This window comes from Canis aureus, chromosome 13 (assembly GCF_053574225.1).
Source record: "Canis aureus isolate CA01 chromosome 13, VMU_Caureus_v.1.0, whole genome shotgun sequence".
Classification (NCBI taxonomy): domain Eukaryota; kingdom Metazoa; phylum Chordata; class Mammalia; order Carnivora; family Canidae; genus Canis; species Canis aureus.
The window spans coordinates 20,782,034-20,796,333 of record NC_135623.1 but is presented as its reverse complement, the minus strand read 5'-3'; the positions used below and the strand labels follow the sequence as shown (position 1 = coordinate 20,796,333).

At 54.4% G+C, this 14,300-nt stretch overlaps 2 protein-coding genes and 1 long non-coding RNA gene across 4 annotated transcripts; 1 reads left to right on the top strand and 2 right to left on the bottom strand.

Moving 5' to 3' along the window:
* Positions 1–98: 98 nt before the first annotated feature.
* TSPAN1 (tetraspanin 1) lies at positions 99–12,502 on the top strand. 2 transcript variants are annotated; one of them, XM_077845155.1, is made up of 10 exons: positions 99–209; positions 1,523–1,743; positions 7,561–7,695; positions 8,144–8,208; positions 10,735–10,941; positions 11,149–11,223; positions 11,346–11,444; positions 11,524–11,679; positions 11,779–11,862; positions 12,025–12,502. In XM_077845155.1, exons 4-10 carry the CDS (start codon positions 8,152–8,154, stop codon positions 12,070–12,072), a joined length of 726 nt encoding a protein of 241 aa, XP_077701281.1. In that variant the 5' UTR covers positions 99–209; positions 1,523–1,743; positions 7,561–7,695; positions 8,144–8,151; the 3' UTR covers positions 12,073–12,502. The 2 variants fall into 2 exon arrangements, with proteins under 2 accessions (XP_077701281.1, XP_077701280.1); XM_077845154.1 differs by lacking the exons at positions 99–209; positions 1,523–1,743 and adding an exon at positions 6,043–6,193.
* On the bottom strand, positions 3,741–4,473 carry P3R3URF (PIK3R3 upstream open reading frame). Its single transcript, XM_077845157.1, has 2 exons — positions 4,176–4,473; positions 3,741–3,887 (listed from the first exon to the last, which is right to left on the bottom strand). The coding sequence occupies exons 1-2, from the start codon at positions 4,417–4,419 to the stop codon at positions 3,844–3,846; spliced, it is 288 nt and encodes a 95-aa protein (XP_077701283.1). The 5' UTR covers positions 4,420–4,473; the 3' UTR covers positions 3,741–3,843.
* On the bottom strand, positions 4,678–12,384 carry LOC144282051 (uncharacterized). The gene is made up of 2 exons (XR_013350427.1): positions 10,276–12,384; positions 4,678–10,174 (listed from the first exon to the last, which is right to left on the bottom strand). It is a non-coding gene; the product is annotated as an uncharacterized LOC144282051 (long non-coding RNA).
* Positions 12,503–14,300: the final 1,798 nt, after the last annotated feature.

Genomic DNA, 14,300 nt, shown 5'->3' with positions numbered 1-14,300 from the left:
AATTCTGAGATGCTAAGATTCCATGACTATGGATTCTATGCATTTAGAATTTTATGGTTTTTGTGTTTTCATGAATTTGTCATTGACATAGTAACATTAACCAGGACTCACTTGTCCTGGGTTTTTGTGTTTATTTTCTGGAGGATACAAGTCTCAGATCTGGACTCTCTTCCCTGAATTTGCTGAAAGCAGAGGAAGAGGATTGTTGGGTAGGTAAAAGATAGCATTCCCACTTCCCCTGGGGTCCTAGGGGGGTGAAATATGCCCAGGGCAGCCCAGTCCGAGGCCCCAACCCTCAATCCACCTCTCTCTTCCCAAGTCCCTCATTTGGGCTTCTAGTAACTGAGGGGAGCAGGAAAAGCAGGCTCTTTTGCAGCCCCTCCACCCAGCTTCCTTTCCTCCCTGGCCTGCCCCAGCTGGGATCTCTGGACAGAAAGTTAACTGGGAGACTGACCCGGTCAAGTGGGCAGAGGGGGAGGGAGGGTTGAGCACCTGGCAGGGAGCCAATGAAGTAGGTATGGGAAGTTCCCCAGGGAGCCCTGCAGCTTTCTCTGAAGGTGAGGAAGAAACAGAGGACGGAAGTGGGGGTGGGGTGTGGGTGAGGGTACTGGTAAGGGTGGGGTGACCTGTTATAGCATTGTAGGGCTGGAGCTGGGCTTCCGGCCATTGACCCACTGGTGACAAGGGACCTCCAGCCTGGCGCGCTGGGGGCAGTCTGTTCCCGTCCCTACCCATTGTCCCAAACACAAACTGTGTGTCTTTGTCTGAATCAGACTCCCAGGAAAACCCAGAGGGCAGTAATTGGGGACCAGGAGCCTGGCCCTCCAGTACTCCTTCCTGGGAGGGCCCACTCAGGCCATGAAAGGGAGCAGGACTTTCCAAGGATCACACTGGGGTTCGGGGCAGAACAAGCACTGGAATTACGGGCTCCTGCTTCCAGCCCAGAGCTGTCCCCCCACACACACTCCAAAGGGCCCGAGTGTGACACAATGCTCTCCCAACAAGACAGCCGCAGCGGGCTCTGGGTGGGAGGAGAGCGCCCCGGGCCGCCTCCCCAGGGTGTCCGGACCCCTCCTCCAGCCCCGGGCTCTCCCGAAGCTGCCAAACCCAATTTTCCGGTGGCTGCCCTGGAGGCTGGCTGGAGCAGGAAGCCTCCTCTGGGCAAGGACCCCTCGGGGCACTGTCCTCCTCCCTCCTGACCTCCTGCACGGGAGCCACCAGCACTTCCTCCTGCACCTGTCTGCCCTGCCCTCTCCGCCTGGGCACCGGGAGGCGCGGCCCCTCTCCAGTTTCCGTCTCCCAGGCGCACCTGGAGACTGGGACCGACTACCAGGGACCGACTCCCAGGGATCAACCGTGGCGGGGTTCCGGAGAAAAGGGGCCCGGAATAGCGGGGGCCACTGCTGGGCCATTGGGTTGGTGCAGTGTTGGGAGCACAGCCCGGGGCCCAGGGGGAAGCTCTGCTCTGTGGAATTGTGGAGTGTGGCTGTTGGGGCTCAAGGTGCCCCTCTGCTTTCCTCAGGTTATCCCCACGAGGCAGAAAGAGACAGGACATCCCAGATCAAACCCCCTTGTTACCAGCCTTCGGAGTCCTTGCCACAGTTTGGCGCAGCGCCTGCGTGATCTGTTTAATGTCTGTCCCCTCCGAGCCGTAACCCCCACCCGAAGAACCCCGCTGTGTTGCACACTGCTCTACCTCCAGAAGCTGGCACCCTCCCTGGCACATGGCAGGCTCTACTGACGGTGAGACTTTCAGATTGAAAAGCAGAAGCAGAGGCACCCCTAGGGGCTGGACCCCAGCCGGGTCTGCTCACCTAGCCCAGGCCCCTGCTCCCCGTGGCCACATGGCCCACGCCTCTTCCTCGGGGGTCCTCAACCTCCAGGGAGCTCTGGTGAGGTGGGGACGGGGGAGCTGTACCCGGTCATCCAGGGGTCACCTAGCCTGGAGTGGTGGGTGCCCTCTCTGGCTGCGGCTGCCTCTGGGAGCCTGGAAGGGGAGGGGCCTTGGAGGAGCCCGGCATTGCAGAGGGAGCTAAAAATAGCCAGAAGAGATGATGTCATCAGGTTCCCACAGCTCAGCAACCCCCCCATCACACACATACACACACATTCTCACAGACACAGATACACACAGACACAGGTGTGGGCACACACACACACACACGCACACACACTCATAGGGGAGGGAAGCTTCTGGGTTCCAGGGCCGCAGGGGCAGGGAAGCCTGGTGAGTGTGTCTGCATGTGTGTGTGCATCTGTGTGTGCCTGGGTTTGCATGAGCGTGATTGCGTGCGTCTATAGGCTCATGTGCTTGTCCAGATGCATGCATTTTTATGTCTGTGTGTGCTCTTTTGTAAGCATGTGCATGTGTTGTTACACACGCCATGTGGGGAGGTCCACGTGCGTTAGTGGCAGTGTGTATCTCTGTTTATAAGTATGTACTTGCAAGCACCTGTGTTTGTTGCATTGTGTGTCTGGGAGTCTACTTATATTTACATGTCTGCATATGTTCATGGACTGTGACATGTGTCTGTAAATGTGTGGGCCCCTTTGTGGGCCTTGGGCACTAGCCCAGCCACCTTCCTGGTTTAACTGAGGTTCAGTGCCACCTTCCCCAGACCCCCAAGAGCCTCTTCCCCCCAGCCTGTGCAGTCTGGATATGACACATCAGTGACTTCTCTGCCTTCCCTCCTCTCAGGGTCCCAGTCTCTGGTAAGCCTTGGAGTAGAAGGACACAGACACCATTCATTTTCAAATTCAATTCAAAACCTCACAGGCCTCCTGAACCCCAGGGGGCCAGGCCAAGGCCCTCAGGCTTCACTCTCACCCCCAACCCTCAGGGAAAGGAGCCCCAGACACACACCCATGCATAAAGTGACACCTCAGGGAAGAGTCCCTCCCAGTGTTTCCCTGCCCTGAGACATAACTCCGTGGAGACACACCCCACAGAAACCCAGTTACACCTGATGACACAGAGACACACGCTCAGAAAATCCAAATGGAAGATCCCCAGGCCAGAGTGTTTAGCGCCCTCCCCCTTTCTGGACTCAAACTCAGTCTTGCCCCACCCCTAACCGCCCCAGCTCAGCTGACAGTCCTGGAAAACACTGGCCTAGGAGAAGACCTAGGGGGCTGAAGGTGGCTCGCCCTCCTCGGAAGCAACCCCCTCCTGCTTCTGGCAGCCCCCACCCCATTCCTGACCTTCATTCCACTTAGTGAGCTGACACCTCTCTCTGGCACACCCAAACCCTTACAGACACACCCTGATACTCTGCAGCCACAGAGGCACACTCAGCCCTTGTCTGCTCACACTCTCATTGTCCTGGTTTCACACACACACACTCAGACACACGCCAACATCCGCATCTGCACACTGACCGGCACAGGCACAGAGCCACATACAGCTCACCTCCAAGCGCTCATGAAGTCACTCTGGCAATGAAATCTCTCTCATCCTACCCCTTTCTGATCAGTGCCCCTCCTTCCCTCCTCAAGGACCCAGCTCCCTATAACTTCCAAGATGTCTAAGGAGACCCTTTGCCCCTACCTCACAGGGCAGATCGAAAGCTGAGGCCAAAGATGGAGAAATGGTGTGTGTTGCCTACGAGTCCTGTCCTTCCATTGTCTAACTGTGATCGCTGCTGTCATCACTTGAAGCCTGTCCCTGGGAGCGGTCAGCCCCAACCCTGCCCTCATACTCTGCATAGTTGTCTGAAACACCTTGGAGCGGAGTAAGGCAGTCAGAGCAGAAATGAGTGTATTTGTCTGCTGTTAACCACCCATGAGCTTTAGGAGATGCAGGTCCGGAGCCAGCCAAGCTTCTGGACTAGTTTCTGGACACTTCTAGAGGATCAGAAAGCTGCCAGGTTGACATAGGTGTCTGAGAACTGAGGAGAGGAAAGAGAGGGAAGAGTGTGAGGAAGACAGCAGTTCTGGAAGCTCCACTGTTCTTAGATCCACAGTTCCCTAGGCCCTCCACTTCCAGCCAATACCTCTCTAATAAGGCTCCAAGCCTTCAGGATGTCTGTCATCAAGACCCTACCATACTTTTGGGGAGGTATTTCACACAGGTTGTGCCCCCTAGAGTGCCCACACAGCAGGGCCAAGGGTGGGGGAAAACCAATGGCCCTGTCTTTCCACCCACTCCCCACCCTGCCTCAGGGCCCTTGGCTAACCTTGTGGCGGAAAGATCCATATGCTCGTGGTGGCAGTATGAATGTTGTTGATACCTGTGCCAACGGTGACAAGATTGGTAGCTGCAGTGGTGGCAGCTGGGCCTTGGGGTTTCTGCCGATACCTTCTGTGGCTACGCTTGAACATCCTGGGAAACCGAGGCCGAGGCCAACCCAGCCCTGGCCTGCGGTAAGGGGAACTTAAGCCCCGGGGCCGAGGGGCACGGACCAACCGAGAAGGCCCCATGGGCACAGGGAGCTTCTGTGGTGTGCCTGAGGCTGCTCCTGGCCAGGGCAGCTGGGGCCTCTATGACATAGAGGCTGCATTAGGATGGTGCTCTTTATTGTAGGTCCTGGTCCTCAGCCCCTCCCCACAGGTCAGGCTCCCCAACGGTTCTCTCCATGGGTCCAGCCCAAGGGCCAGCAAAACCTCAGCTTGGCCCCTAGAGAAAAGGAATTCTGAGTAGGGGACAATTACTCCCTCGCTTTCTCATTTACCCACATAGACAATATTAACAATGTTTATTAAGCTTCTGCTGTGTGCCAAACAGTGCCGGGTATTTTACAAACACTCTCTCATTAACCCCACAACAACCCTACAAGGAGACTCTATCATTATTCCTATTTCACATACAGTCGATTCTCATTATTCACAGTAGCTATGTTCTAATGAAGTCCCCGCCACAAATAGCACATTAGCAAATCGAGCCGATGCACCTACAGGGTTAGATTCCTACCAGCCTCTGGTCACATTTTTGTCAACTGATCAATCTGGACATGACCTTGTTTTATGTGTATTTCTGTTTATAGACACCTAATTTAAAGTATATTGTTGTTGAGTCACTAACATTGAACTCACAGTCAACAGCACTCTAACTTGTTACCTGGATGACGTTTATCTAACATACTTCCTCTGTAAGGCCCATCACAGCCTTCTTGTGCTCAGAAACATGAGACAGCACTTCAGCATTATTTGAATAACAGCATTATTTCATAAATCACCAACAAGAAGCATAAAAATGCAAAAAAAAAAAAAGGTGACACTGAATAGACCACAAGAACATATGTTTACATGGTAAGAGGTAGAACAAGGAGGCAGAGTAGCCTCTTGTTCGGCCTCAGCTGAGAACACGTGAATGAGGCAGCTCAACATTTTTGCAGCTCTACAAATGTCCATGAACGACCGCAAAAGTGACATGAGTATTGGTGTGGGGTTACAAATAAATTCTAGTAAATTCACAGGTATGGAAGCCATGAATAAAAAGGATCGACTGTATAAAGAAACTGAGGCTCAGTTAGGTGAGGTCACACAACCAGAGGCAGGCAGGGGTTCAAATCCCTGGTGGCCAAGGTCTTAAGCCCAGACGTTTAACTCTTGCTGTTCTGTGCTCATTTATTCATCCAATCAATCAGGAATTGTTCACTAACAACTTCATATGTGCTGGGCACTGGGGTCATAAATGGAGCTGACCTGGCTCTGCTTCCTGAGGGAAAAGAGAAAGCCATGTGGATAATTAGTGCTAGGTCCCTAGAGGGATGTAAGTTGTGTCAACCCTGGGTGTATCTCCTTTCCTGCGGGAGAGAGGAATGTCCATGGCTCTGGCAGGCCTTGCACTGAGTTGCCGTGGAACAGTGGACCTCAGCCCCCTCTCTCTTTCCCTCTTACTCTACTTCCAGTCCTCCTTCCCAGCCTCCAGCTTTTCTCTGTTCCTGCTAGGAGACTTTGGGGTCCCCAGCACCACCCTAAAGGCCTCACTTGCTATCTCCAGTCTTAGAAAATGGACCTTGCTCCCATCGACTTCCAGCCATTACACCTGTAACCCCACTTGCCCTTGGCCATTTTCTTCCTCAAGTCCCAGACCAAGGCCTCCTCTCCTGCTCTTTCTGGAAGTCGGCTCTTCCTGCCTTCCTAGTGATTCCATCACTATAGACAGTCGGCTTGGTGGTTAAGATACAGACTCTGGCACGAGAATGACTCGGGGTGAATCCTGGCTTTGCCACGTACAGACTGTGTGATCACGGCAAGTACTCAACCTTCCTGTGCCCCTGTCTCCTGATATTTAAAAAGGGAATAAAAGAGATTTACAACAATCTCATAAGATTGTTGTAAAAAAAAGGGGGGGGGGAGACCATATATGTAATGCATGTAAAACGTGATCTATACAGATACTAGTGTTATTGGCCCCCTCTCTCCCGTTTCTTCAGCTGCTCCCTGTCATTGCAAAAAAACAAAAACTAGTGTCAACTGTATTCAAAATTTTTTTAAATTGTAAAAGTCCACTTTGTCCACCCCACACCCCCTCTGGCTATGACTCTCTCCACTCTGACATTCCCACTCTGGGGTCATTCCCATTTGTCCCAGAGTGGGGAGAGAATCTTATTTAAAATCCCTAGAACTATTCTGTTTAATAGACCAGGAAACAGGTTTAAAACTGAGCCTAAGCAATACCCCTGGAGTCCCACAGCTAGGAGGCTGCGGAACCAGCCTGGGAGTACCTGGTCCCAGGGACTCCAAAGCCAGAACTTCCCCAGTACCTGCAGGTCGGGAGCGCTAGAGTGGAAATAGGGCCACAGGACTCAGTGCAGAGACGGGCAGGGGTTTGCCGGCTTGGAGTTGGGGTGCCGCTTTCGTGGGATTAGGGTGCCACCTGCCGGCGGAAAGGGGCGTCCTTGACACATCGCTGAACACGCTGGAAGGAGAGGAAGCAAGAGAAAGTACGGGGAGGGAGACGAGTAAGGAGGAAAGATGAATGGAGGAGAAAGATGGGGAAATCAAGATTTTGTAGAGGAAAAAGGACTAGGGGTCATTTGCTACTCAGAGGAGGGAGTAGAAGCTGCTAAACCTGGGTCATTTCTCCAAAAGGGTGTGTAAGAGAGACAAAGAGACAGAGACAGAGACAGAGACAGAGAGGCTTTAAGTATGTGCCTCAGATGTTGCTTTGTTGTTTCTTAGTTGCTGGGAGTCAGTCCACACACAGTGTCGAGTGTGTGTGATGGGTGTGCGTATGTATTTGCACACTCACGAGCACTGGCAGGGGGTTACATATGTGTCTGCGCGTGACTGGAGAGGGCAGCTCCGGCAGGTGCGCCTGTGAACATGCAGGGCAGGTGCACGGAGCGGCAGGTGTAGGCTAGGGAGCTACCGCGCACTGCTGTGGGGAGGGCACGCAGAAATTCCAGGGGCCGCTCTTTACCCTCAGACTTCTCTTCCTTCTCCAGATCAGGAAGGGTGTTGCTGCGGTTGGCGTTGCCAGGCCGACGGGGCCTGCTGCTCCTGTGACTATGGGGATAGATCTCCCGGCAGCAGGGGGCAGCAGGGCAAGAGGAGGCTGGGTGGGGCGGGCGGGAAGGCGAACAGAGGACTTTAAAACTCCTGCCCCGCCTGCAGGTGAGCATTGGTGCCTGAGAGCCAGCTCTGTCTCCCTGCCTGCCCACTCAAGTGGCGATTCCCTGGAGTTGTCTGTGCCCTCTGGAGCCTCAGCAGATCCTTCTTTCGGAACTCACTACCGAGAGCCCTGAACAGGTGATGACACAGGATAGGGATTATCCTGTGAAGCAAAGTTAATCTGGAAATGGGTTTGGGAAGCTGATGACCAACGGGGAGGGTAATGAAAGAGCCCAGGGCTGGCTTGGCGGAGGAGTCCGGGGTATACAGATGCCAAGGAAGGGCCTGGAGTGACCTCTAGTCTGGATGTTGGGCTTGGAGTGCCAATGGAGAAACCTGCGGGGGTTTAGTGTGTCAGAGTGTCAGGTGCTGGGAGAGGGCCTGGGCAGTACAGCGAGCCAGGGGTGTCAGGATAGGACTTAGGAACAGTCCTGAGGTGTTAGAGTCTAGAGGCAGGGGAATTTGGGTGGTTTACAGGTTCTGGACGCTGGAGTCTGATATGTCAGGGCCCAAATGCCAGGGCCAGCCCAGGTGGCTGCTGAAGCGGGTGGCCCAAATTCCTAACTCACACTTGTCTGCCTCCTAGAAGCCACCATGCAGTGCTTCGGCTTCATTAAAACCATGATGATCCTCTTCAATTTCCTCATCTTTGTAAGTACGGGGGCTGTGGGCTCTTTGGGCCTCCCTGCAGGAGTGGGTCACAACCTAAGCAGAGCTTAAGCTGAGAAATGGGAGATCCCTGTGCCCAGACTCTGTTGCACAAGTTTCCCATGAGGATAGGGTACAGAAGTCTCCCCAGATGCTGAGTTTCGGTCTCAGGAGCACAAGTTGGGGTGGAAAAGCTTAAGAGAAGCCCCTCCCTTACAGGAAGTTTTAGTCTCGACATAGGGCAGGGTGGAGTAGGCTAACAGGAGTGACTGTCCCCGTTTTATAGTCATTGGGGGCCCAGGGAGGGGAAGAGTTTTGCCCAAGCTTGCCTAGAGTACAAGGAAATTCAGTGGCCTCAGTAGGATGGACAAGGAACTGAAAGGAGAGATGCCCAGAGACCCCAGAGCAGAGAGTCTGCCTCAAGCAACCCTTATTCATTCAACAAACATGTGTTGCCTAAGACGCTTGGGGGAAAGGTAAGTGAGCCCTTTCTTTGCCCTTGAGGATCTCAGGTCCAGCAGGCCAGACGGACAGACAGTTGCAACTATTAGGTCTGGCCTTAGCACAGGGGCAATGGGAGCCCCCAGGAAGGGCTTGATCCCTGGTCAGAGAAGACTATCTGGAGGAAATAGCTGAGGCTGGGCATTTGCACTGAGCGAGGGTCGCAAACCATGAAAAAGGCCCAGAGGCAATGAAATCAGGTATTGTTCAGAAAACCAGGAACAGATTGTATAGGGCATGTCTGAGGAAGCTGAGTAATGAGGCATGAACCCTGGAGATGGTGGTGGAGATGGGGAGAAATGGACCAAGGACAAAGCCCTCGGATGGTGGCCGGGGGACAGACAGAGGGGCAGGGAAGACAGAGGCTTTGAAGATAAAGCCCGTGTCTCTGCTATGAGCAACCCAGGGGATGGGCCCCGGGCAGCTGAGTACCCAAGGGGGTTGCAGCTCCAGTTGGAGCTGGACGTGGATATTTGGAAGTCATATGACCACAAAGGGTCAGCGAGGCCATGGGAGAGGGTAAGAGCACACAGGCTGAGCGAATTCTGCGAAACCCAACTTGTACAGGGTATGTGGAGAAATGGCCACCAGGAAGCAGACAGAAAAAAAGCAATAGAAAAAAAGAAAGAAGAAAGAAAAGAAAGAAAGAAAGAAAGAAAGAAAGAAAGAAAGAAAGAAAGAAAGAAAGAAAGAAAGAAAGAAAAAGAGCAATAGGAGGAAAACAGGGAGAACATGGCCGCAGAGAGGCCAGGAGGGTATGGCGCAGGAAGCATCCACCAGGTTTAGCACAAGACAGCATCACAGACCTTGGAGCCAAATTAGAATGGCTTAAGTGAAAAAAAAAAAAAAGAAAAAAAGAATGGCTTAAGTGAGTGGAGGTCGAGGAAGTGGAGACAGGAAGTGTAGAGGACTTTGGAGAAATTGGGCTGCAGGTGTTACCTCCCTGACTCCGGGGTGGTCCATTCCTTGGGCTTCTTCGGGCTTCAGGGAACTAACCTTTATCCATATATCTGGACAAGGCAGACAGATCCTAGGGATATGGAGAGCAGGTGTTCTGGCCCGAGGGGGTTAAAAGCAAATCCAGTTTGGTTTCTGGCCTCTGTTGCTCAGGCTTTGCCAGGCTGGGCAGGGCAGAGCAGGTCTAGGGCTCCTTGAAATTTGACCCTGTAGGGTGGGAGCCTGGCTCTCTGTCCTTGGACAAACATGCCTGGGATCCAGCCACAATCTGCACCTCACTCCTGGTTCTAGCCTCAGTTTCTACAGCTGGGGACTGGACACCAACATGGTAGCGGGTTCATTCTTCCACTGATGCTCTGGGTCAGCAAGGCTTTGCTCTAAGAGCTGTGGCATCTGGAGAGTGTACCTCCTACCCCGTCTGGGCCTCTGGGTTCCCTGAGGTCTTGGGGTTGAGCCGGAGGGCCTCCACAAGAAGCCCTGGCTGTACCCCTCCTCTGGTGCCCCATTTTTCCTGGTGAGGCAAGAAGAGGTCTCGGTTAGATGAAGGGTAGGCCTGGAGTTTGATCCTACAGAGAAGCCAAATGAGCCCTCAAGGTAGGTGTCCCTTCTCACCAAGTTCCTCTCCAGGGTTGGAAGCAGATGTAAACCTCAGCCCCTCCTCTGCTGCTATGGTGACTCTCACCTATGGGAGGACAAAGGTGCTTGGCTGGGCAAGGAAATGGGGGGAGGGGGGCCTTGTTAGCCTCACCTGCTTGTTTTCACTCCTAGTTATGCGTCAGGACCCTGACAGCAGTGAGGAAAATCTTGTCTTGCCCTCCCCCAACCTGTGGATATTTCTGGAACCCCTGACCCCATTTATAATCGGCATTGATGTGCAGCCTGGTACTGGCTATGGGTGGCCCAGCTCCCATCCTTCTGGCTCCACAGAACGTTTTTCCTCCATACAGGACGGGTTTTTACAGTCCTTAGCCAATAAAGGGAGAAAGTTCTCGTTTCCCACCTTCCTGATTCAACTGCGTGGTAAGAAGCTGCTTGCCTGCACTGTTTTAAGGCCTGCCTCTCTGTCCCCAGCTGTGTGGTGTTGCCCTGTTGGCAGTGGGCATCTGGGTGTCAGTCGATGGGCCATCTTTCCTGAAGATCTTTGGGCCGCTGTCATCCAGTGCCATGCAGTTCGTCAACGTCGGCTACTTCCTCATCGCAGCCGGTGCTGTACTCTTCGCTCTTGGTTTCCTGGGCTGCTACGGTGCTCACTCGGAGAACAAGTGCGCCCTCATGATGGTGCGTCAAGCCCAGCTCCACAGGCCTGTAACCAAGACCCAGGGTTCCCTGACCCCAGAATCCAGGCCCTGGGGATCCCCAGACCAAGCTCTGGACTCCAGGGCCCTTGGTAGAAGGGGCTGCTGCCCATTTTACTGGGTGGCGGGTCACAAGTGAGGCACGAGGGACTTCCTCTTTCTCAAACTCAGACCTCTGTTCCCCGCTCAGTTCTTCTTGATCCTCCTCCTCATCTTCATCGCGGAGGTGGCAGCTGCCGTGGTGGCCCTGGTGTACACTACGATGGTGAGGAGCGGGATTGGGCAAGGGGGAAAGCTGGGGAGGATCCCTGCAGGTGGGCTGTGGCCTGTGAATGGCCACTGGCCACCATCCCTACTGGGCCCTAAACACTGGCCCGCCCCACCCAGGCCGAGCACTTCCTGACGTTGCTGGTCGTGCCCGCCATCAAGCAGGACTATGGCTCCCAGAAGGACTTCACGCAAGTGTGGAACAGCACCATGGCAGGGGTAAGGTGGGCTGGGGGAGACCCTGCAGGGGCAAGAAAGCGCAAGGCCCTACTGACCACCCTGCCCTCCTCATCTTCAGCTCGGGTGCTGTGGCTTCAACAACTACACGGACTTTGAGGGCTCCCCCTACTTCCTGAAGAACCATACCTTTCCCCCATACTGTTGCTCCAACAGTGGCAACGGCACAGCCACAGAAGCCTGCACGGAGGAGAGGGCTAAGGACAACATTGTACAGGTGTGGTATGGAAAGCGGGGGGGCTGCTTTGATGGCCTTAAGTGCTGCATGAAGAGGGGGTGCAGCTACTGACTGGGGACCTCTCTCCCCTCCCCCAAGGGTTGTTTCAGTCAGCTTCTGTATGACGTCCGGGCCAATGCGGTCACTGTGGGGGGCGTGGCAGCCGGAATCGGGGCCTTGGAGGTAAGGGGGTGGGGAGGTCAGGGTAGCTCCACTGGACCGGGGTGCTTGAGCCATCTTGGAGGCCTTGCTGAAGGAGACAGACTTCTCACAGAGCTTCAGAGAGGGTGTCTGGGTGGCAGGGGACTAAAAGTAAAGACCCTTTGCCTGTTCCTTTCCCACCAGCTGGCTGCCATGATTGTGTCCATGTATCTGTACTGCAATCTGAAATAAGTCTGCTCTGCCTCCGCCACTGCTGCTGCCACACACGAACTGAGGAGAGGCACCCTGGCACTGCCAGGTGGCAGTGATTAGGGTGGGGACAGGATCTAACAGTGTCACTTGGGCCAGAGTGGGCCGGCCTTGCTGCTCTGGACTGGGGGCCAAATAGGGGATCGCCCCCTTCAAGCTGTGCCTGACTTTTCCTTCCATTGGTGGGCTTGGGGCCTGAAGCAGCCAGTTCTCCTGCCCAACCTCCAGTCTGTCCCTGAAACGCTTGACACCGCCTCAGGCCCAGGTGTGCTCTTGCTGATCCCAGCAGCCTCCTGGGGGATGAGAGAAAGACACCCTATAGTACGGGCATGTGCAAAACCAGCAGTCACCAGGCGGATATGTAGAAGGCACTTCAGAACCCAATACCCAATTAAAATGTCTACATTTGGAACTCTTCTCGTGTATCCTTGGAGAGGCAGGCCCGTCTTGCCTAACCTGGCCCTCAGATTCCCAAGGGGCTGGTGACTCACAAGGCCCCTGAAAAGGGAAGGCACTCGTTCGCAGGAGGGAAATAGGGTGTAGGTAGGTGCCTCTATCTCCCCTTTGCTTGAATTCTAGGCCTGGGAGGGAGCCTAACAGGGAGGACCAAGAGGGCACTCAGGGAAGAGTTGGGGGCTGGGCCAGTCTGCCTTCTCGAATGTGGGAGGACTTTGGCCTGAAACTACCCCCTCCTGGGTAGGGGCAATGGACTGGAAAGCTATGAAAATAACAAGCCTGTGCCCACATGGGGGCGGAGAGACAGAAATACTGCCAAGGCAATGGGAGGGGGTCGCTTCTTAGGCTCTGGAAGCCCTCCAGAAGCCCCCATCAGAGGCTCTGAGCTGCCTACCCTTCTCACTCGGGCAAAGTCCTACACCTGGTACCTGCTCTGGGGATTTTAGAAAGAACTTCATTCTTGGTCTTGGCTTGCCTCTGGAACTCAACAGATCTGATCTCTTAATCTTAACCACCTCCATGGTACAGAAGCTGGGCCTAGAAAGTCCGAGGGACTTGTTCCATGTCCATGACCTCCCTGGAGGGTTGATGAGCCTTGATCTGGGCCCAGGCTGTCTGACTCCGGAGCCTGGAGGGTCCTGGCTGACGTGGAAGACCAGAATATCCCAAACGTAGATCTGACTGCGGCTGAACCAGGACCCACAGCACCAACAAGGAAACCCCAGCCTGGCAAATCAGTCGTCCTCCTTGCTTTCCTCTGACCCCTTATCCTTCCTCCCTGGCTTTTCTAGGGCAGCCCGGAACTACTACCCCTTCCCCTTGCTGAACCCAAGAAGGAACAGAAACCTGGCCAGAGCCACACAGGGCCCCAGAGCCAGTCTGAGGCTAGCCCAGGAGCCTGCTGCGGGGGCCTGGCAGGGAGGGAGGCTAGGGCCTCCCCGCCTTCACCACCCGACCATCTCTCACACACCAGGTGCCTACAGAGAGCTGCAGGCGATTGTTTGCCCAGGGCGGACCTCCCCTCCTCACTGGCTAACCGCTCCTCCCCCAGCTCTAACAGTACCTCAAGTACTCTATCTCTAGCAAACACTGAAGGCGTCAGGGTGGCAAGAAACGGTCCCAGCAGCACACCACCTGTGTCACTGTGGAGCTGGGCTCCAGGCACCAGTGGGGGAGGGTGGAGTAGAGCTGGTGAAAGGGCAGGAGTTCTAGGCCATTCCTGCCTCCCTGGCCAGGGCTCTACATAAGGAGCTCACCAGGCTCACCTTGAAAGGACTGCAGGCTGACCCCTTCTCAAGAGGTGTGTCCCATACTCACCTCTGATCCTAAGTCCTGTACAGATCCCTTAAATGTCCTGCCCCCTGCCTTAGGCTTTCTCACCCACTACCTGTAGACAATCCCATTCATTTCCTGGTGCTTCTATGACTTAGTTAGATCTTCCTAATCTCTTTGGGTCACTGGGCTGGGTGAGAATCTGACGAAAATGATGGGTTTTCTCCAGAAAAATGCCTAGACATGGAATCCGCATACCAGGTACCCTAAGGGCCACAGATCCTTCCTCTTACAACTCCCATCTGCAGCCCAGTCCTAGCCTCCTGGATAATACTGGTCTGGTTCTGGTTCACCCACTTCCTTTATATCCCCACTAGTCTCCCTTGTTCTCCCATTGCTTCCCTCACCCCCGAGGATTCCTTTTTGCTCTCTTGCTCCATCTCTGGGGACAGGTACCTGCCCAGACAAGCTAGGCAAGTGAA

Bases quoted from the DNA above. Each gene is read 5' to 3' on its own strand.
- P3R3URF (XM_077845157.1), bottom strand. From the start codon at position 4,419: ATGGGGCCTTCTCGGTTGGTCCGTGCCCCTCGGCCCCGGGGCTTAAGT. The intron at 3,888-4,175 runs GTTAGCCAAGGG...TCCTCTCCTCAG, and splicing joins ATGGATCTTTCCGCCACAAG to TTCTCAGACACCTATGTCAA.
- TSPAN1 (XM_077845155.1), top strand. From the start codon at position 8,152: ATGCAGTGCTTCGGCTTCATTAAAACCATGATGATCCTCTTCAATTTC. The intron at 11,224-11,345 runs GTGAGGAGCGGG...CGCCCCACCCAG, and splicing joins CCCTGGTGTACACTACGATG to GCCGAGCACTTCCTGACGTT. The intron at 11,680-11,778 runs GTGTGGTATGGA...CCCTCCCCCAAG, and splicing joins CTAAGGACAACATTGTACAG to GGTTGTTTCAGTCAGCTTCT.